Here is a 21,273-nt window from a genome sequence, read left to right on the forward strand (position 1 = left end):
TCCTCCACCCTGAGTCCCCTGAGTCCTTTGCTTCCAGCATCAGATGGGGAAAGAGAAAATATGGCCCCTGGGAGGGCTTATAGGCCAGGTCTGGAACGGATTTAGAACAGTGCCCATCACTTCTGCTGCCACAATCTGGGAAAACATGGGTTCTACTGGAGTGCCCAGGAAGACCAGAAAACAGGTTTGGGTGGGCATGGAGCAGCTCTGCCTCCCTGCCTTCACATCTGTCATTTCCTTCCTTCATCCTGTTGGGGGTTTGCTGAAAGATGGGGCCAGCTCCATTTCCTGTGTCCACCCCCACCTCAACAACAAATGAGAGTGACCTGCAATTGTATTCACTGTGTATATCCTTCTTTTAATTTTCATCAATTTAATGATAAAACAAATATGTCCCATTACTGTTTTAATTTGCATTTCTTTGACTATTAGGTATGTTGAGCAATTTTACCTTTACTTGTTGTCTGTCTATTTGTATTTCTTCTCTACTGACTATCTCACTGATGTCTTAGATCCCTCCTCTATTCAGGTTTACATCTTTCTAGTTGACTTCAAAGACTTACATGACATGTTACATGTTACGTGGACCCAACATGTTACATGACATGTAACAACGCTTGGAATATTATATATTGATGTATAGACATTTTTTCTTAGTTTGCCCTTTTACTTTGTGTGTAATTTTATGTTGTGCTATATTTTTTTATACAGTCAGATCTTTCTATCTTTCCTGTATGATTTCTGCCATTGAGTCATGCCAAGAAGCTTCTGTTTCATTGCCAGCTTATGTAAATGTTTCATGTAAGTTTCTTCTAGATCTTTGCTAAATAGTGTCATTCTAGAAAAAAATATACAATTAAGAATCAAGCCAATAACTGTAACTCCTGTGGATTCTTGTTTTTCTCTCATGGCCCATATCCAATCCATGAGCAAACCCTATTGTTTCTACCTGAAAAGCTTATCTGGTCACTTGCTACCACCTCTACCTAGATTATTGCCAAGGCTTCTTAGTGGATTTCTCTGCATCTACCCTTGTTTTCCTACAGTGCACTGTCCACACAGTATCCAGAATCATCCTTTTGAACTGCAGATCAGCTCAAAACCCTTCAATGGCTTCCTTCTCAGAGTAAAAGACAAAGTCCTAAACTGGCCCACAAGGTGACCTTGGGGTCTGGCCCCTCCCTCTCACTGACCCCTCTCCTAACACTCTCCTCTTCTGAGTTTGCTCTCACCACACTTGCCTCCTTACTGCTCATTGAACACACATCAAACGAGCTCCCACCTCAAGGTCGCTGCACTTTTTCTCCGTCTGTGTGAATGTTCTTCCTCCAGACCGTGGATGCCTTCTTCCTTCCATTCTTTTATGTCTTTGCTTAAATGTCTCCTTATCAGTGAAACCTTCTCTGCTCCCTATATGAAATAGCAACTTCCACTCCCAGACGGACGACACCCTCTGAATCACTGAATTCGAGAAGGAGGAACATTATGAGACATTTAGAATTACGGAACTTAGTGGTATCAGACCTTATGCGAGGGTGGGAGCTGGTCTAAGAGGTTGACTTGGCCAATAGTCACTATAAGTCAGCAGGGCTGACAATTGAAAAGAAAGTTGAACTTGAAGGAAGGAAAAATGGGGACAGATCAAGACCCAGGACCCACCATGGCTTCTCAACTTCAATGTCGACGGTGGACTGCAGGAGGTGTTGATGCACGTGGCCGCAGAGCTGTACACATGCTGGACCCAGGACTCCGGGAGATGAGCTGAAGCAGCTGCAGGCCAGGGGCTGCCCCAGGCCAACAACTCAGGCCCAGGTGCCTCAGCTGCTGGAGCACCGACACCAACCTCCAGGGCATGATGCCTGCGGCCTCACTGCTGCCTTCCAACTCTCATGCAATTTGCTCTGCGGCAAACCCTAACGTGCAACCCTAGAAGGAAGCGGATTCTGAGAAATGCAGTGACAGCTTCTCTAAGCTGATACAGTACAAAACCAGCACAACTTCTGTCTCCCCACTATCTTCCTCTTTTTCCTCCATAGCACTTGTCACCACGTGATACGCGGTTTACTTATCTATTTGTCTCTATCTCCCCATGAGAATGTAAGCTCTCTGAGGACAGGAACTTGTTTTGTGTGTTTACTTTGTTTATTCTGGTATCCCAGTCCTAGAACAGCACTTGATGTACATACAGCACTAGATAACACCTATTTACTAAATATTTACTAAACTGGAATTTACTGAATAGTATGTACCAGACTGTGCTCTAAGTCCAATGAAGGGTAAACTCATATAATTAATAAACACCCATAGGGAACCACTGACTTTAATGTTTTAGAGATGAAAAAATTGAGACGAATAGGGGTATTTCAACGTACTCAATTCATGCGGCTCATAAGCGGCAGAGTTGGATTACAAACCAAGATGTGGGACTGTAGAAAAATATGACTTTAGAACTTAAGAGTCATGACAACTACAATTCAGTAGATGTATATATGACTGTATATGTTCCTTTTCCCATTTTGTTCATTTATTTTTAATGCAGCCATATCATACAGCAAATAACTTTTTAATCCAGAAAAACAGTTAGGAATGCTGGAATCATCAGATCAGAAATTTTAGAAACTGTGATGAATAGGCTGAGGGTTCTCATGAAAAAAATAGACAACACGTAAGAATAGATGGGAAATGTAAGCAGTGAAATGGAAATTCTAAGAAAAAATATAAAAGAACTGCTAGAAATATAAAAAATACTGTAACAGAAATGAAGAATGCCTTCGATGAACTCATTAGTAGACTAAACACAGCTGAGAAAAGAATCTTTGAGCTTGAGCATATGTCAATAAAACCTTACAAACCTGAAAAAGCAAAGAGATAATACACTGAAAAAAACCAGAACTGAATATCCAAGCACCATGGGACAACTACAAAAAGTATAACATGCATGCGAAGAAATACCAGAAGGAAAAGAAAGAGATAAAGGAATGGAAGAGACATTAAAGCAATAATGACACTAATTTTTTAAAAGAGGAGTAGTTATATTAATTTCAGACAGAGCAGGCTTCAAAGCAAGGAACATTATTAGGGATCATGAAGGGCATTACATAATGACAAAAGGATCAATTCTCCAAGAAGACATAACAATCCTTAACATGCATGCACCTAACCAGGGACTGTCAAATTATGTGAGGCAAAAACTCCCCGAACAAGGAGAAATCGATGTGTCTCCTACCATAGTTGGAGATTGCAACACTCCTCCATCAGAAACGGACAGATCCAGCAGGAGGAAATCAGTAAGGACATAGTTGAACTTAACGACATCATCAGTCAGCGGTACATAATTGACATCTATAGACTCCTTCATCCAACAACAGCAGAATACACATTCTTCTTAACCTCACATGGAACTGTCACCAAGATAGACCACATCCTAGGCCATAAGACACATAGTAACAAATTTAAAAAATAGAAATGATATAATGTCTGTTCTCAGATCACAATGGAATTAAACTAGAAATCAATGACAGAAAGATAAAGAGAAAATACCTGGAGATGAAACAACACACTTCTAAAAGAAGAAATCCCAAGAGATTAAAACATATTTTGAACTAAATGAAAGCACAACTTATCAAAATTTGTGGGATGCAGTGAAAGTGGTGCTTAGAGGAAAAATAACAGCATTGAATGCATATATTAGAAAAGAAGAAAGATGTAAAACCACTTATGTAAGTTTCTATCTTAGAATGCTAGAAAAAGAACCCAAAGTTAACAGAAGGAAAGAAATAATAAGAATTAAAGCAGAAATCAGTGAAGTTGAAAACAGGAACTCAGTAGAGAAACTTAATAAAACCAAAAGCAGTCTTTCTGAAACCTAGATGAAATGGTCCAATTCCTTGAAAGACATAATCTGCCAAAACTCACACTAGAAGAAACAGACAATCTGAATAGGTCTATATCTATTAAAGTTGAATCAACAATTAAAACCTTTCCAAACAGAAGGCTCAGATGAATTCACTGGTGACTTCTACCAAATATTTAAAGAAGAAATTATACCGATTTCCCACAATCTCCTCCAGGAGACAGAAGCAGAGAGACTATTCCTTACTCATTCCACGAGGCCAGAATTATCCTAATACCAAGACCACACAAAGACAACTACAAGAAAACACACAAGAAAATTACAGACCAATATCTCTCATGGATATAGATACAAAATGTTTTAATAAAATATAGCAACTATGAAATATGGAGCAGACCAGTTAGGAGCATGTAGGGGGCAGTGCTTCGTGAGAGTTTTAGAAGGATGGAAGTAACTGATGATGGTTGAGGAAGTGTCTTCAAGCCTGGACACACTAGTAGACAACAGCGTTGCTATCCTTTCAGATGCTCTACAGTTTAATGGGAAAGAGACAGAGGCCCTGGTTCTAGTCCCACCACCACCAGGATGTAAGTTCAGGCCAGGTTCTTTCTCTAGACTTGGAACCACAGCTCCCAGCATTGTGTATGCCTCAGACAAATAGCATTTCATAATATATGTTACATGCTGACACACAGCCAAAGTTTTATTTTATACAAAGATTACTTTCATCTTTGGTGGCTACCATTTTCTTTCAAGAAAAGGGATTTTGAATTTGTGAGTGTTGCCTTGGATCATGAGTATAAGTACCACATTTGGTGATAGTAGCATATTGAGCGGAAGGAAGCCAGAGCCTGAGAACTATGTGGAGCACAGCACCATCCACCCCTTAGACAGCACAGCTCTAAATTTCACATGAGATGGAAATACACCTCTAAGCCCTGCTATTTGGAGTCTTTCTATTCTTTATAGCTGAACCTAGTTCTACTGAACACAGCTCTCACTATTGACAGTTTTGCTAGGTATACAACTTTGGTTTAACAGTTACTTTTCTCAAGCATTTTTATGACATTATTCTTTTACTTTCTGGCTTGCATTGTTGCATTTGAGAAGCCTATTAAAAGTTCTTCATAACTGATTGCTGCTTCCTCTCTGTTTTGGGTTCTGCAGTTTCTTGACAATATGCTGAGATGCGGATTTCTTTTTGTTTATATTGCCTGGTGTATAATAATGGGTATCTGTGGCTTAATGACGTTTCATAGCTCTGGAAAATTCTCAGCTATTACACCTTCATATATTGCCTCTCATGTTCAGTTTATGCCTAGAATGTAGAAAGCTCAAGCGAGTAGAGCTCCCATCTGAACAAGAAGAAAAGGACAGGTAAATGACAAAATCATAACTCTTCCTGAACCTGTAAGAGAACTGAATTTGAAAGGCAACCAAGTAACATAAAATCCAAGGAAAGACAAGCCACTCCAAGGGGACTTGGCGATGTGAGCACCAGCTCACCTGTCTAGCAGAAAGGGAGGAAGAGATGCAGAATACAAACAAGTGGGTCCGAACAATTCAGCTAGGATTTAACAACTTGTCAGTGGTCAGTGCAGGCTAGCATGACAGTGTCGAACCCCGAGATCCCAAGACATGAAAGGAGTGTTTAAACCCACTTGCAATCTCTTTTCTAGCTGCTCATGAGAAAGACGGAAGGCAGGGAATCTCCCTCAGTGAGAACCTGGAGAAAAGGTGTGGGAAATAGACATTTATCCTCTGTGGAACAAAAGCATCAAGCCACTAGGGTAGGGGTAAGAAGTCCCAATACCCCAGAGCAGAGGTGGAGACCCACTGAAGCTAAGGAAGTATATATGACACAAATTCTGGCTGCCTAGAACACAAATGTGATGAGTGGAGCTCCAGCAATTATTTGGCCCACAGGATGATGGAATTTAGAGATCATGAACTGGGATGGAGAGAAGGAACCAAAGTAATTGAGGATACAAAACTACCATAGCAGTCCTGAGGTTCCTGTCTTGGAACTTTTTTAGTGAGAGATAATAAACCATTTTGCTTAAGCCACCTTTACTGGAGTTTTCTGTTATATTGAGCTGGCTAATTCTAACTGAATCAGAACTAGACCTACAACTCATTCATAGAGAAACCTCATATCCTTGGGATTTCCCTAGATCATAAACTCTGTGTGTAAATCAAGATTCAGCCAGGCCAGAAGGCAACCTTGTGCTTCCATGGGCCGACCTTGCAAATGCCAGCTGCTAAGAAAAAAAAAATATTCTAGGCTAAAATTATTTTAGTGTGAAAGATGTTATTAAGATAAAAGATATAACTTTTTGAATATTGAGGCTGAAGATAGAGTCCAAAAACTGCTGGCCCGGTAGAATGCCAACGCCCACTTAAGTAGGCCTGTGATGTTACAGAAGCTTATCCAAAGATAAACTAGGAAAATTGCTCCCTCTAGTGGTGACTTCAGATTTATACAAGGTTGTGATATGATTTTGATATGGTTTTGTTGTTTTATTAGGGAACTAAAAACAGGTCTGAGTTTGGAAATTTTGTTAAACTGATTTTTAAAACCCTTTTTCTTTAAAAAGTGAGTTTGTGTTCATTTTTGTGATAATAGTGTAGTTACTGTGGAATGAATGGCAGTGTTTTCTTACTAAAACTTACATGGCTAAAAAATTTTATGACAAATTTTAAAGTAGCCATTGTGAGGCTGGTTATTGTATAAGTAACTGGTGTCTGTATAAAATTGGTTCTTGTAATCCATATAAAAATGAAAATTGCGTGGACTGGTGTTATCATTCCACTTTATCATTTACCTTTTGGTAAAAATTTAAAAGTGTAATATTTCTATAATAATTCTTCAGATAATTGAATTGATTGTTGACGATAATCTAGTCATATTTTATGAGATTTTTAATAAACTTTGGACTAAAACTGGGGCAATAAATATATTTATCTAAATATTTTTGAGAACCGAGTTCAAAATTAAAATATATTATGGTCAAAGAAATTAATACTGGCATATATTAGGGACCGAGTCTAAATTAAAGATCTAATATATACCATACATACATGCATATACCGGGGGTACCAAAAAATGTATACACATTTTAAGTGATGTTATCTATGCTCAAGCAGTAGTTCACCGTCATCAGGAGTGTCTGGACGCTGATGGGAACCACTTTGAGCACCTCTTGTCATTGCAGACGTCAAATGTGACTTGTATTCATCTTCTGTTGTCGGTATATACTGAGTATTACATTTAATACAGTTTTTTCCTTTCTTAAAATGTGTATACTTTTTTGGCACTATAAATACTATATATCATATATACATATATGTACACACATATATTATAATGCACATATATGTATTATAACGCACATACACACAGACATACACAGATATAGGTAATTCTGACCAATGGAATAAAGTACTAAGAGGATTTTAGATAAAGCTTCAAAAACTTGTTCTTGTCAGCATTCTCCCTTTCATTCATCATATGAAATTTCCCCTCAAAGTTATTAGATGCTCTCCCTGTTTTCATCCTGAGGTTGGAACAGAATTGCTTCTTTGCAGTTTACTAAAGTCATACTTATAGGAGGATACTCTAGACAAACACCACAAAATAAATGCCAAGATTTTGGGGCTAAGAACGCGGAAGAATAAGTATAGTCCTCACACAGTTCCCATTTGTTCTACACCTATGTATGAGTATACTTGTCAAAATATAGAACAGGCTGTTTCTTCCTAAAACACAAATGAAAAGGTAAGGAAACAAATCTATTGCTGACATTAACTTATCAATGCTTGAATAAATATTAGCATTGTAATAGAATGGGCTAGATTGTGAGAAGGAACATCCTTTTCCCTCTGCCTTTCGGAATCTCACTGGTCTGGTCCAACAAAATTTTGCCCCTCATATCTCATTTCTGATGCAAATGAGCCATCAAATCTCTGCTCAGTGAAGTTATTTAGAGACTTGGCTGATAGAAACTTCTACAACCGCTTTAGAGAAAGAGGAAAAAACAGAGCCTGAAAGTACAGTTAACCCTTGAACATCACGGGGATTAGAAGTGCTGACTTCCTGTGAAGTTGAAAATCCATGTATAACTTTTGACTCCACAAACATTAATAGCCAACTGTTGACTGAAAGGCTTACTGATAAACAGTCGATTAACACATATTTTCTGTTATATGTATTACATACAGTATTCTTACAGTAAAGTAAGCTACAGAAAAGAAAATGTTATTAAGAAAATCCCAAGGAAGAGGAAATACATTTACATGCTATATGTATTTATTGAAAAAAATCTGCATATAAGTAGACATTTGCAGTTAAAACCCGTGTTGTTTAAGGGTCAACTGTCCACGAAGCAAAAACTAATAGAGCTGAAACAAACAAAAATTGTTTTCCTCTTAATCTTCCGGGAACTTGATTCTCAAAACAACGTCTGAGAAGACACAAAAAATGAGAAAGTGTTGTATTATTCACTTAGGTGTGGGAGGTGTTTGTTGTGAGAAAAGGGATTTGCTAAATGAACTGTGGTAATCTGACTCATCCCTGTAAGACTCACGTGGGCTCCTCTCTGAGTCAGAAATTTCAAAACCCCTATATCTACTTTCCCTCCGGTGGGCCAAACAAGAAAGTCAAACCGTGGGTCTGGCAGATTTCAATCCAAGCATAGTTGGAAGCCTGGTGTCCGATATTATTTATAGAACAAAGAATTCTATATTATTTATAGAACAAAGAACAAAGAAAGGGAACTTTAGGAAAATCATAACTATGTCAACAAAAGAAACGTCCAAACCTGTAGAAAGCCCTAACAAGAATTTATTTGAACCAAGATTTTGGGGACCTGCCGAGAAGCAAGATCTCCACGGATTGAGAAAGTGCTTTGGAGAATGGCCATTTTAGATTTCTTTTTATATATTTAGACTCAAAAGAGGAAAAATAAGGCGGTTACGTGAAATCTATTAGTGGTAGATAGATTAAGGAGCCTGGAGAAAGCAAAGTGGAGAAATCTCTAGGATGGGATAAAAAGTAAAATGGAAAAATACACACTTCTTTTACATAGATGGGCACAAAGTAGTTAACATGTGACATTACAGCAAATAGAGATATGTGGGCAATGAGAACCAACAACAGGGAGTTTGGGTGTCTTTGCACTCTGTTGCCAGGGGGTCTGAGTTTGAGGGGTCTGGAAGTGAAAATTACTCTGACATTCCAAAGACATGTAACCCTAAATGTACAAGAACAATAGACAGGGCATGCTTACGATAAAGATGAAACTTTTATTAAGGAAGCTATAGGCCCGGGATGTGTCTACCCACTGTGACCTACCCAGTTAGGAGTTAAGGACCAGACCATCCTGTGGGGTCACTGGGCTTGTGGGGCCTGTGTTGCCCCCTTTTCATTCACAAATGTAATGCTCTCTGAAGGGTGTAAAAGTAGGATTTAAATCTTTTCATTATTGTCTATATTTTATAAATTGTTACATTCAACAGTTTTAATTTAAAAAGTTACCCTTAGAATCTTTTTTTAATTTGCAGACATGATTTGAGTTGTTTTCATACTCAAACAGCAATCAGTTTGAGTATAAATTTAGAGTCATAATGTTCTTTACAGGACATCCCACTGTGCCATAGTATTTCTCATTCAGAAAAGAAATCAAAGTCCTGCTCCTTTCAATGCTTTTGGAGAAATCTGTTTGTTTGTTTGTTTGTTTTTCCCCCTTCTCCTGCTTGTTTAGCAGCAGAAGTCTTTTTATTCAAATTTAATAGGTTTCATGTGGAAATTTTCTAGACTTGGTCTTACTTCGTTAATTTTTCCTTGCCCATGTTGAACTCTCTCAAGCCCCAATTACAGATTTCTTTTCAAATGTAGAAAGATTTTTTAAAAAATTTTTACTGAGGCATAGTTGACATACAACATAATATTAGTTTCAGGTGTACAATATAATGATTCAGTATTTGTATATATTGTGAAATGATCACCACAAGAAATCAATTTAACATCCATCACTATACATAATTGCAGAATTGTTTTCCTTGTGATGAGAACTTTTAAGATTTCCTCTCTTACCAACTTTCAAGTATGCAATGCAGTATTATTAACTAGAGTCAATATGCTATACTTAACGTTTTTAAAAAATATACATTTTTATTCTCGTTTGTGTTCCACATACATATACATATAATTGTATTATATGTTCAATTTCAACAACATTTTATTTGTAGATTATGTGTAGGTTGGATTTCTATGACTTATCCTCCAATTTATTTCTGAGCTCTTCAAAATGTATTCGTTTTATATTTGGGAAAATTTCTGAAGTGAATCTTCTCTGTTATTCATTTGATTGTTCACAGCATCAAATCTGCCTTTACTGCTTCCAGTATGGAATCTGCTGGGTTTTTTTCGTCTTTCATCACTCTCCTGACCTATATCACCCTGGTTTCTTTGCTTTTTCATCTAGGTCTATTCTTGTTTAATGTCCTCTCGAATTGTTTCTGGGTCTCTGACACCTCTGTGAGCCCCCAGGCCATGTCTGTGACAGGATGCTGAGGGCGAGTGTGGAGTGTGAGCCATCCTGGTAACGAGGAGCCTCACATCAGGAAAAGCCAAGGGAAAAAGGAAGGTATGAGAAGGGACAGGATGTAGCAATAATATGTGTGTTTGGTACTGTGCTGAGTACTTTCCATATGGACCTCTTTTAGTCCTCATAGAAACCCTAAAAATGAGATATTATTATCCAATCTGTCCCTCTATGTGCCTGGCACTCCTTACCTAGGCTGAACTGGACGGGAATGGAGAGTGGGCTTCAGGAAAGCAAGGTGGCCCTCTATTCCCCTGATAATATTAACACCTTACTTTTGGTAACACAAAAGTACTATTCTCACTACAATTTTGTGAGATTCGTTGAAAAGTTAATTGTCATTATCCCCAGGAAACAGGAAACTGGGGTTTGGAGAAGCTTAGTTGAGGCTGTCTCTGGTTTTCTACGTTGTCTTTGACGTCTGGAGCCAAAGCAACCAGTGATGAAAACAGAACCTCCCAGGAATAGCATCATATCCTGTTGTGCAACTTTCTGGAGCCTCTAGGTTAGGGTATCGCCTTGTAGCTGTCCCAGGAGGCACAGTGGCAGTGGAGTTGGTGCCCATGAAGGATGAGAAAGGTCAGGCTCCAGGTGCTGCTCTGCGTGTTCTTCATCTCAGGTAAGGAGAGAAAGAGACGTGAGCAGGTGAGGCCTCTGCCTAGGACCTCAGGGTGTCCCACCATGAGAAAGGTTTCCCTTTGGTTTTGAAGCTCCAGGGGATATGGCTGCCAGAGGCAGAGCCAGCCAATAGTTACGCCAAGCTGGGTTTCTCTACTCAGACTTAGCAGAATCGGGAACACACAGGGCCTGAGAACAGAAATAAAAGGGGATGGGGAAACAGGCTGTCTGTGCATTTTGATGTTGTTAGAAATGTGAAAAACCCTGGATGGGATAAACGATAGAGTACATCGAAACTTGACATGACCTATAATACTTTTACTGGAGTTTGAAGGTTTTTGCCTTATATTCCATCATGGTGCTTTTGCTATTGACAGCTTATTAAACCCAAAGGACATAATTCACTCAAGAAATAATTCCCAGGGTTCTCCTCTGGGCCAGGAAATATGCTCCTGCTGAGGACACAGCGGTGAACAAAAGAGACCTGCCACCCTCTTTCCTGGAGGGTATGCTCCCAGGTCTCCCCTCTGCGGGGGTGGGAGGTGCTTTGCTCAGGCTGCTCCATCTCCAGGCCCTTCCTTCTCCCCTCTTATTGCATAGCTCATCCCTTCAGTAAAAATGGAAGCCTTTGGGGCTTTACTTGCTCCTCTTCCTAATCCTTAGGAACAAATTGGGAAAATAAGCAGAGAAAGGGAAAATGTCAATAGTGAGTTAATAGTAAGGTTTGCCTTGGAAAGACAGGAAAGGCCACAGGGAGAGGGTGCTTTCTGGGGACCCACCACCTGAGCTAGGTCACAGACGACCGCCTTCCAGAGCTCACACACAAAACTTACTTTGGGTCCCCTTGGAGCTGGGGTGATAATCCAAGTGGGCAGATGAAGTTTGTTTTTCACGTATGAGTACATTTCCTTGTGTCTTATTCATGTTTTTCAAAAGGAGAACTGGGAGGGGTGATGGTTGTGTACTTGTGTGAGAGAAAACCAACGGTATACATTTTGTTGCGTACTATGGGGGTAAGTTACTGGTTAACTAAAAGCTCCTTCTAGCTCCTGCATCCCAGGGAACGTTGTCACTAGACACCTATTCACACTTGGGCTGGACTGCTCTAATTCCAACCAGACAGGTATTGGGGGCCATGGAGTATAGAGGTTTAGGGCTGACACTAGAGTCAGGCTACCTGGGTTTGAGTCGTGACTCTACCACTTTCCACTGTGGGACCCTGGGCAAGTCACTAACCTCTGATTTATTAAATAACCTGTGATTTGATTTCCTTACTCTCAAACAGGAATCATAGCAGTATCAATCTTATAAATTATGAAGATGAAAGGATAAAGTGATGAAAGTTCAACGAGATAGTATGTTAAGCACTTAACAATAAGTGATATTTGGTAATCTTTTCAGTTAACATATTATAAGGAACTCCTGGCAATGGTGGAAAAAAATGGTACACAGACAGCACATCAACATTAATTTCTTACTGTCTCCATTCACAACAGGTAGACAAATTTGTAGGCAATCTCAGTCTCCTGGAACGCCTACTGTTTAAGGCCACTTGGGCTGCAATAACAAAATACTACACACTGGTGGCTTATCAACAACAGAAATTTATTTCTTACAGTTCTGGAGGCTGGAAGTCCGAGCTCAGGGTGCCAGTATGGGGGGGTTCTTGTGAGATCCCTCCTCCAGCTTGCAGACTCCCGACTTCTCATGGTGTCCTCACTTGGTATCAGGGGGCAAAGGCGCTCTCTGGGCCTCATTCATAGGGGCACTGACCCTGTCCATGATGGCAAAGGCCTCATGCCCTAATCCTCTCCCTCCTAACACCGTCACATTGGGGATTCAGATTTCAACACATGAATCGTGGGGGACACAAACATTCAGGCCATAACAACCACGTTGCCCATGGAGTTCGCAAATAATTGATCTATAATGTTAATTTAAGAGATGAACGAAGGAATGAACGAGGGAACCAGACTTGGTTTAAGATGACCCTTAGCCTCTGCTCACCTGTCTCTTGGAGTGGCATTCCTGACTAGAGTTCATGGGAATCACCAGGAAGTGTGTTTTCAAGGTTTCCTTAGAAACTGGAGTCTGGTCCTAGAAGAATCAGCCTTTCAGCATGGCTTCATTTTCAAAACCCTCAGGAGTCCTTGAGCTGGGCCTTCGCAAGGTCAGGCTGAGGTAGGCTGGGCCTGCTGGAGTTCTTGGCCCGTCCTGGGATGGGCATGCAGGGCATCTGTGCTGAGTGCACAAGGGGCTCCACCAAAGAGGCAGCTGTTGGCGTTTTTCAATGTGCACTCTGGGAGCTGCCATCCAAGGATCACAGTGCGTGTTTGCAGTAAGAGGATCCACTGACTTATCAACACCAACAAGAAAAAGCATAGCTTTTAAAAGGTGCAGCAGCCCCAGAGAGGATTCTGATTGGTACAGCCTCAGTCATTTGCCAATTCCTAAAGCAATCACAGCGGCCAGGGTGATGTAGTTCTTCAATTGGCTGAGACTGTGTGGTGTGTCCATCCTTATGAATGTGGGCAGTTCCAGCAGTAAAGCCACAGAGGGTGGATCTCCTGAGAAAGAGGTGCTCTGATACTCAAGGAAGGCCCAGAGGATACCAGAAAGTCAGCTATCAATGTCCACTGTATCCTCAACATGGCTTCCTCACTGCTTTTCCAATAGTCTCTTGAACTAATCTCTTTCCCCTAACTTAGATGAAGTTCCTATAGGTGTTCAGAGAGGTCACTCTCCGCTAGGATCATGTCTTCACCTCCACTTTTCACCTTGTATGTCTTTCTATAATTTTCCCCTTCGATTATGCCCCTGTCACTCATGGTCTTAAACTCACCTCATGTTCTATCTCCAATCAGGCAATTTCTTCCTCTCAAAAACACTGATTTATAAAAGTTGATTTGCAAGAACCATAGGCAGCCTTTCTCTTGTAGTTAAAAAAACAAAACAAAACAAAACAAAAACAAACTACTCACAATGAAGACCTGGGGCCTGGTGCTGGTTTGTATGGAAAGTTGCATCTTTGCTGGAGGACTTAAGAATCTAGTCTGAAAAGTGGGTGATTGAATAAGAAAACAGAGGTGTTTCCTCTCTTCTTTTTCCAAGGAGAGGAAAGTTATTCTTCACAGAGCCTAACTCTGATTCCCTACTTACAGAACTCCAAGCTGCAGCTAAATCAGCCGAAGATAAGTTTATCCTACGAGAGGGGCAGACCTTTAATGTGAACTGTTACTTCTCCATCTGGCAGTACCTCAACAGCCGGAAAGCGTGGCAGAGGTTGACCGATGGAGGGGAACGCCTGACATTGGCATTAATAGACAAATCTTCCGGGGGGCCTAGTGAAGTCCAGGTGGGGAGGTACTTCTTAGAAGAAATCTCAGATGAAGGCATACTGCACGTCCGCATGACCAACCTTCGAGTGGAGGACTCGGGATTATATCAGTGTGTGATTGACCAGCATCCCAAAGCCAAAGACCCCCCCATCCTGTTTCATCATCCTGTGCGCCTGGTGGTGACCAAAGGTGAGTGAGCTGGGCCTGGGCGATAGAGGATGGGGGTTGGGGTAGTGTGGTAGCACCAGCAGAGCTGTGGCTCAGGATTGCTGGCAGCCTGTTTCTCTCTCAGAAGCTCCTTGCCTCTCATTTGAGAGGCGTTTCGTCCAACAGTGAGAAGTGGTTTCTGTGGATGAGATTCTTAATTTGGGGTGCTGTTGTAGGAAGTGGGGGAACAGTGAAGGGTGAGTGGTACATTTGGGATAATTTAGTCTAATTCTTCAGGTCTCCAGGTAGAAGGCATTCCCTTGGGAAGCTTCTGTGATCCACTCACCCCCTCCCAAAGATGCATTTCATGACCCTCCTATGTGCTTACAGAGCAGTGCTTCTCAGACCTCACTGTGGGCACAAATCACCTGGGGATCTTATTTCAAATACAGACTCTGATGCGATAGGTGTAGGGTGGGACCTAGATTGTGCATTTCTGATCTGCTCGCAGGAGATGCTGAGGCTGGGGTCCATCGGTAGGACGGCTCCAGAGTTCACTTTGTGTCCCTCTCATGGACCGCGGTATCTCACTGGGCAGTAGTGGCCAGTTACTTAACTGTCTCTCGTATTCATCTCTGAGCACTTTGAGGGAGGGGTCAGTGCCTTGCTCAGCTTTGCATCTCTAGCAACTGATGGTGCTTGGCTCCCAGTAGGCCCCAAGTAGGTGCTGATCAGGTGAATTAAGGAAGAAAGAAGAAAGAGAGACAGTTCATGTTCCTAGCACCTGGGGAATTCTAAACCTAAGGAAGATAAGGTGGTATGCGCTCTATCAGTAAAAGGTGACTTGTGAAGCAGTATGCCACAGGTAGAGGTGAGTGAAAGGCAGAGTGAATGGTAGGGAATTATTCCTGAAGATGGTGGGGGCACTATGGATTGGTGACAAATAGCAGGCAAGTGCGTTTCTAATAACATGAATAGAAAATTGCTTCCTCTTCCTCTTTCTTACTCTCACCTCTCCCTCCTTTGCTTGTTCCTTTTTTTAAAATTTATTTATTTATTTATTTATTTATTTATTTATTTATTTATTTATTTATTGGGAAAGGAGAACAGGAATTTATAGGGAAACAGTGAGTGCTTCCAGGACTTTTTTTTTTCAAGTCAAGTTGTTGTCCTTCCAATCAGTTCAGCTTCAAGTTGTTGTCCTTTCTGTCTTAGTAGTGGAGGGCGCAGCTCTGCTCCAGGTCCAGTTGTTGTAGCGAGTTGTAGGGGGCGCAGCCCACCATCCCTTGAGGGATTCGAACCAGCAACCTTGTGGTTGAAAGGACGCGCTCCAACCAACTGAGCCATCTGGGAGCTCACTGGCAGCTCAGCTCAAGGTGCCGTGTTCAATCTTTAGTTGCAGGGGCCGTGCCCACCATCCCTTGCGGGACTCGAGGAATTGAACTGGCAACCTTGTGGATGAGAGCCCACTGGCCCATGTGGGAATCGAACCGGCAGCCTTCGGAGTTAGGAGCATGGAGCTCTAACCACCTGAGCCACCGGGCCGGCCTGCTTCTTCTTTTTTTTCTTGTTTCCTATCTCTGACCCAGGCTGACGCCATACAATTTTTTAAATCTTAGCAAAAGAAAACCTTGTTTCATGAATGGTCATGTTCATTTTCCTCCTCAGCTTTATTTACCTTGCTATCCATCCATCCACCCATCCATCCATCCATCCATCCATCCATCCACCCATCCATCCATCCATCCATCCATCCATCCACCCAGCCATCTAACGTGTCTTCTTGCAGATCCTTCGGATACCCCTGCCTCAGACAAAACTCCTTCCCAGAACAAGGCTCAGCTTCCCACCCTTCCTCATGTCACCCCCAAGTCCCAGAGCATTCTCCATACCAGCCCCAGAACTGTGACTCAATTCCTGCCCATGGTAACTGCCAGCCTCTCCTCTCCTGGCCTCGGAGTCAACCCCACACAAAGGACAGATGCCATCAGGTATGGCTTCCAGGTCTCCGGAGCCCTGGTTTGGACACCGAGCTCCTTGATCCCCAGTCCACGTGCGGAGAGGATGTGGGGAGTGGAGGAGGGGGGCGGGGGAGCTCGGGAGCAGACTTGAGTCACCTCAGTCTAGTGGAAATTCCCAGGGGAGGAAGGAGGTGGTGCCAGAGTGAGGAGGAGGCTCTTGGTGAGGCTGCCACTCTCCCCAGCTCACCTTGTGTGTGTGTTTCCTTACCTGCCAGAGGAGGAAGGAGAGGGAAATGGCATCTTTGCAGAATTCCAACGGGCCTCAGCCAAGCCCGGGGCCTAATGGTGTAGTGGAAAAACATTTTGATTCTAATGCCAGGCAGTTGATGGGCTGAGTGACTTTGAGTGAGTCAGGAACACTTTCTGGCCTCAGTGTCCCTGTCTACATAGTAGGGAAGCTAGGAAGCCAGAGGTGGAAGTGCTGACCTAGATGAACGGTTCTCAGCAGCTGCTGTGTTAGGATTACCTGAAGTGTGTGCTTTTGCTTTGGCTTGTTTTTTGTACCGTTGTCTGTACCCTACTGCAAACTCACAGAATCAGGATTTTGGGAGGTGGGGCTGGACTGGTCTCAGCAGTTTTTATAAGATCTTCAGGAGATTTCTTAACGTGCAGGCAAAGCGAAGAACCATCAACTTTGCATGCACACTCCCCTTACAGTTTATCCTCACACGTTGATTCATCTTAGCCTGTGTTTATCAGGAAATAGTGAGTTAGCAGAGAAAGAGATGTTCTCCATAGTCTCACTCATCTAACACGTCCCTTTTTCTCCATATTCTCTTCTAGTCTTTACTCATGTTTATACATATTTTAACATAATAGTAATTCTAATTATAAAGATTTTTATCATTTTTCTGTGAAAACTATTCTTTGATGTTGCTGCCTAGTCATTGTAACGAGAATTTCAACAAATGCATACTTTCTATCAACGGAGAAGCCATAACTTCTGTGATCATTTCCCTGTTTTAGACATTGATATTGTTTTCATTTTTTATATTATTAACTCTGAGATGAACATATTCTTGTAGATGTCTTTGTCTTTTTAAAAATCATTTATTCAAATGAAATTCCCATTGAGAGAATCTGAACATGTATATCGCTCTGTAAACATATTGCCAAATGGTCTTCCAAAAATTGGAAACAATTTACAGTGTGGTCCATAAGGCGTAAGTGAAGCCGTGAGACTGCAGGCTTGCTTACAAGGATTTAGCATTTCTAAAATTTTCCTGCCAAAACAGATGTGAACCTGTACCTGCTTCAATTTCTCTATTACTGTGGACCATAAGCTCCTTGCAGGTAGAGGTGCCTTTTCTCCCTGCTGTTGTTTCACTGGCACCAGCCTAAGTGCCTGGTACATAGTAGGTGCTCATTAAATTTGGGGGAAGTACATAAAATAAATGATCTAGTGAGAGTCAACATTTTTCTTTAGTCATTACTTTGATTTTCCAGTATGTGAATGAGAGAGCATAACTTTTGCCCGCATTCCTACTGGAGCCTGTACCCCTTTTATCTATTAGCTTCATCTGTTAATTAGTTACAAACGAGTCTCTCAGTCACAGTTGTCAGGAATGAGAAGCCGCTGAGCTGTTTGAAAAGGAGGTAATTTAATACAGGGAGTTGTTTGACCAGGTGATGTGAGAGATGAGACTCCCAGACTGGGGATGGATGGCGAGGCCCCTCAGAGGAAGCCACTTGTCACTCTGTCTTAGGGTGGGTTCCCCAGAAGCAGGCTGTGGGAAAAGTGTAAATGTTTTAGGAAGTGATCACAGATAAAACCATTAGGGAAGAGGGGCCAGGAGAGAAGGAAGCCTCATAAAAGGTGTCATAACCACGCTGAGATCCACACGGGGAATTCTGGCTCAGTCCTGCAGAGGGTCATGGGAACCCACATGTCTGGCAGCCCAGTGCAGTCTCCGGAAGGGCCTGTGCTGGTCGCTGAGAGTGGATGCACTCAGGAGCTCTGTGAATGAATCAGTTAAAGGGCTGGGAGGGGAAAAGGCGGGACACTGGCAGGAGAGGTTGGGAGAAGGTGGAGTTAGCTGAGCCCAGAGCTGGGATCTTCTGGCAGCAGGGCTCAAACAGCTCAGGGGTCTCACAGAGGAGGGCCAGAGAGGCGCTGGCCAGCAGGCCCTTTCTCCTCTCTCTCAACAGAGCTACCAATGGCTGAACTTGACCAGGCCACTTTGGATAGCTAGTTCCCAGTGACAGGGGACAGTTTCGCAGGCTGGAGGTGGTTTTCAATGCAAAAGGGCCGTTTCCTGTTTTTTATCTCCATTATGTCATTTGCTCTTTGCTGGTTTGTACATTCGGTTTAAGTGTTGTGTAGCAAATGTATCGATTTTTAAAATTAATGCTTTGCTTTATTCCTTTCTTGAGCTTGATTCTATTTCCTGGTGACTTTTCTGTTATGTTAAAAAAATTCCATTTAAATCTTTAGTCCATCTTTGGAAGGGGATTATTTTGCTATATGGTATAAATTGTAGAAAAGATGACTTTTTCTTCATATTGCTATCCAGGTACCACAAGACTATTTACTAAGCAATCCTTGTCTACCTACTGGGCTGCCGATTGATTTCCTTAGATGTTAAATTCTTACATAACATTAGATCTGTCTCTGGACTTCAGTTTGTTTCACTGCTAGTCATTTTCCTTTTTGTTCCCATGTCTTGTCATGCAGATTAGATGTGCTATAATCCATTTCCGTATCTACTGAGTCTAGTCAAGTATCCTCACTCATTTTAGTCCCTTTCTTAGGTTATCTACAGACATTTACACAGGACGTTTAGAATCATTTTTGCTAAAATCTATAGAAATTCATGGTGGGATTTTGACAAAGATTGGATTCTTCTCAGTTGATAGATGGCCAAAGAGGTGAGGTACTTCTCCCAGGAAGTAGGTCACGATGCTGAGAATAGAAACTAGGTTTCCTGGCTCTGGACCCCCCTCTCTTCTCTACTCATCACAGTGGAGGAAGAGGAGCTTAATTAGCCTGGCCTTCCACCCCACTGCCTCTTCTGGACCCTGTGTTCTCTACTAACTATATTTCTAATCAGTAGTTGTAGGCTGTTGGGCAAACTAAAAGCACAGGGCCGTCAGTATGGGGAAAGGTTCCAGAAGGATCTATGCAGATAGAATAAGGGGCGTGAAGGCCTTTTGCAGCACAAAACTGAAGCATGAAGGAGCGCCATTGCCAGCAGCAGCATTAAACCTTCTCTCTTCCCAGGATCTCTCCGATCAGCATTGTCATCTGCGTGGTGTGTGGAATCCTGAGTAAGAGCCTGGTTTTCACTGTCCTGTTGGTTGTCACACAGAGGTCATTTGGATCGAGGCCCGTGAACCCACAAGAATGACCTGTGACCTTCATCCCTGTCCATCTGACAGTTGTGCTGGGAGAAGAATGCAAAGGAAAAGGAGAGGGGTCGGGGGAGACAATGACTGAGTTGGGTTTGTAACACAGATTGTCTCGAAGGTTCAGGATCCCACCTTCCTGGCCCCAGGAACTCCCCCCATTTCACTAATCACCTTGGGTGTGTGCTTTGTCCCATCAGAAGAGACAATACAAAAAAAAAAAAAAAAAAAAAAAAAAAAAAAAAAAAGAAGAGACAATACAGCCCCTAGCATGCCCTGGACCTCCATCCCACCAGTGGCTCAGGATGTGCCTTAAATAAAGACAATGCTTGTCACTGTCACTGTCTCGTGGGTGCCGTGAGGTACAGAGGGCACAGCTGCTACGTCTGCCTTGGTCCTTGCCCTGGACTATAGCATGTTGGCCTGACCTGGACAGAGCTCCATGACAGAAGCGTCAGCTCTCCTGGACACTGGGGCCTCCCTTTCTTCTAGAATCAGATGCTTGGGTTTCTCCCTTCATCTGTGACCCTTACCAACAATCCCAGAAAAGGGTGTTGAAAACCATGGAAAGAGGAGAAGACATGACACCATGGTGTGAATTCCATCACTGAGAAAGAGAAACCCAGTTAAGCAGAATGCTGCATCCTGGGAAACTACTGGGAGGGTGAGATAGGATTAAAGGTTAGGATTGATAGAGAATATCATTTGTCTAATGTGTATGTCATCACTGGATCCTCAGAACAACCCTGGGAAAACAGAGAAGTGTGACTAGAATGAGGCCACATGAGTAGTAAGCCACCACTTAGTGGCAGGAACAAAAACAAAAGAGTTCCTTTACTGAAGACTAAGCCTGTCAAAAACACATAGACTAGAATAGCTGGGGTTCTGCCTATAAAGAGGCCTCTGAGTGCCTCTTTTCCTTGTATCACACAAGGGGCAGGGATGGTGGGGTGACAAGATCTCACCATGAGGCTTCTGGAAGCTCCCCCTTATGTGTCCTCCTAGCTCTGCACTGTCTTCCTCTTTCTCCCTTTATCTGCCCCTATATCTCCCCTTCAGCTTCCATTACCACCCATGGAATAGGTGTCCAGACACACCTGTGTCTTGCAAACTCCAACACATTTAAACCAAGACTTTCCAGTTTCCCACCTCTTTTGGCTCTAAAGGAGAAGGGTCCCACTTGTGGGGCAAAGATGATGGGTCCTTCTATTACAATTCAGCAATGGCCAAGGCCAATTTCATCCTAAACTCCCCCAGAGCAAACACGCATTATCACACATCATCCATCTCATGTTAGAAAAACATGTTCCTACAATCAGCATGAACTTCCCCCCGCTTCTGTGAAT

General features: G+C 42.2%; 1 protein-coding gene across 2 annotated transcripts; it reads left to right on the forward strand.

Moving 5' to 3' along the window:
- Window positions 1-10,985: 10,985 nt before the first annotated feature.
- On the forward strand, window positions 10,986-20,267 carry LOC308496215 (triggering receptor expressed on myeloid cells 1-like). 2 transcript variants are annotated; one of them, XR_013993142.1, is made up of 4 exons: window positions 10,986-11,077; window positions 14,238-14,603; window positions 15,958-16,552; window positions 19,803-20,265. XR_013993142.1 is itself a non-coding variant. In XM_081045098.1 (4 exons), exons 1-4 carry the CDS (start codon window positions 11,029-11,031, stop codon window positions 19,927-19,929), a joined length of 744 nt encoding a protein of 247 aa, XP_080901224.1. In that variant the 5' UTR covers window positions 10,986-11,028; the 3' UTR covers window positions 19,930-20,267. The 2 variants fall into 2 exon arrangements, 1 of the variants encoding a protein (XP_080901224.1); XM_081045098.1 differs by having other exon boundaries at window positions 16,351-16,552; window positions 19,803-20,267.
- The last annotated feature ends 1,006 nt before the right edge of the window (window positions 20,268-21,273 follow it).

Source organism: Rhinolophus hipposideros (assembly GCF_964194185.1).
Source record: "Rhinolophus hipposideros genome assembly, chromosome: 3".
Classification (NCBI taxonomy): domain Eukaryota; kingdom Metazoa; phylum Chordata; class Mammalia; order Chiroptera; family Rhinolophidae; genus Rhinolophus; species Rhinolophus hipposideros.

Bases quoted from the DNA above. Each gene is read 5' to 3' on its own strand.
- LOC308496215 (XM_081045098.1), top strand. From the start codon at position 11,029: ATGAGAAAGGTCAGGCTCCAGGTGCTGCTCTGCGTGTTCTTCATCTCA. The intron at 14,604-16,350 runs GTGAGTGAGCTG...GTCTTCTTGCAG, and splicing joins GCGCCTGGTGGTGACCAAAG to ATCCTTCGGATACCCCTGCC. The intron at 16,553-19,802 runs GTATGGCTTCCA...CTCTCTTCCCAG, and splicing joins CAAAGGACAGATGCCATCAG to GATCTCTCCGATCAGCATTG.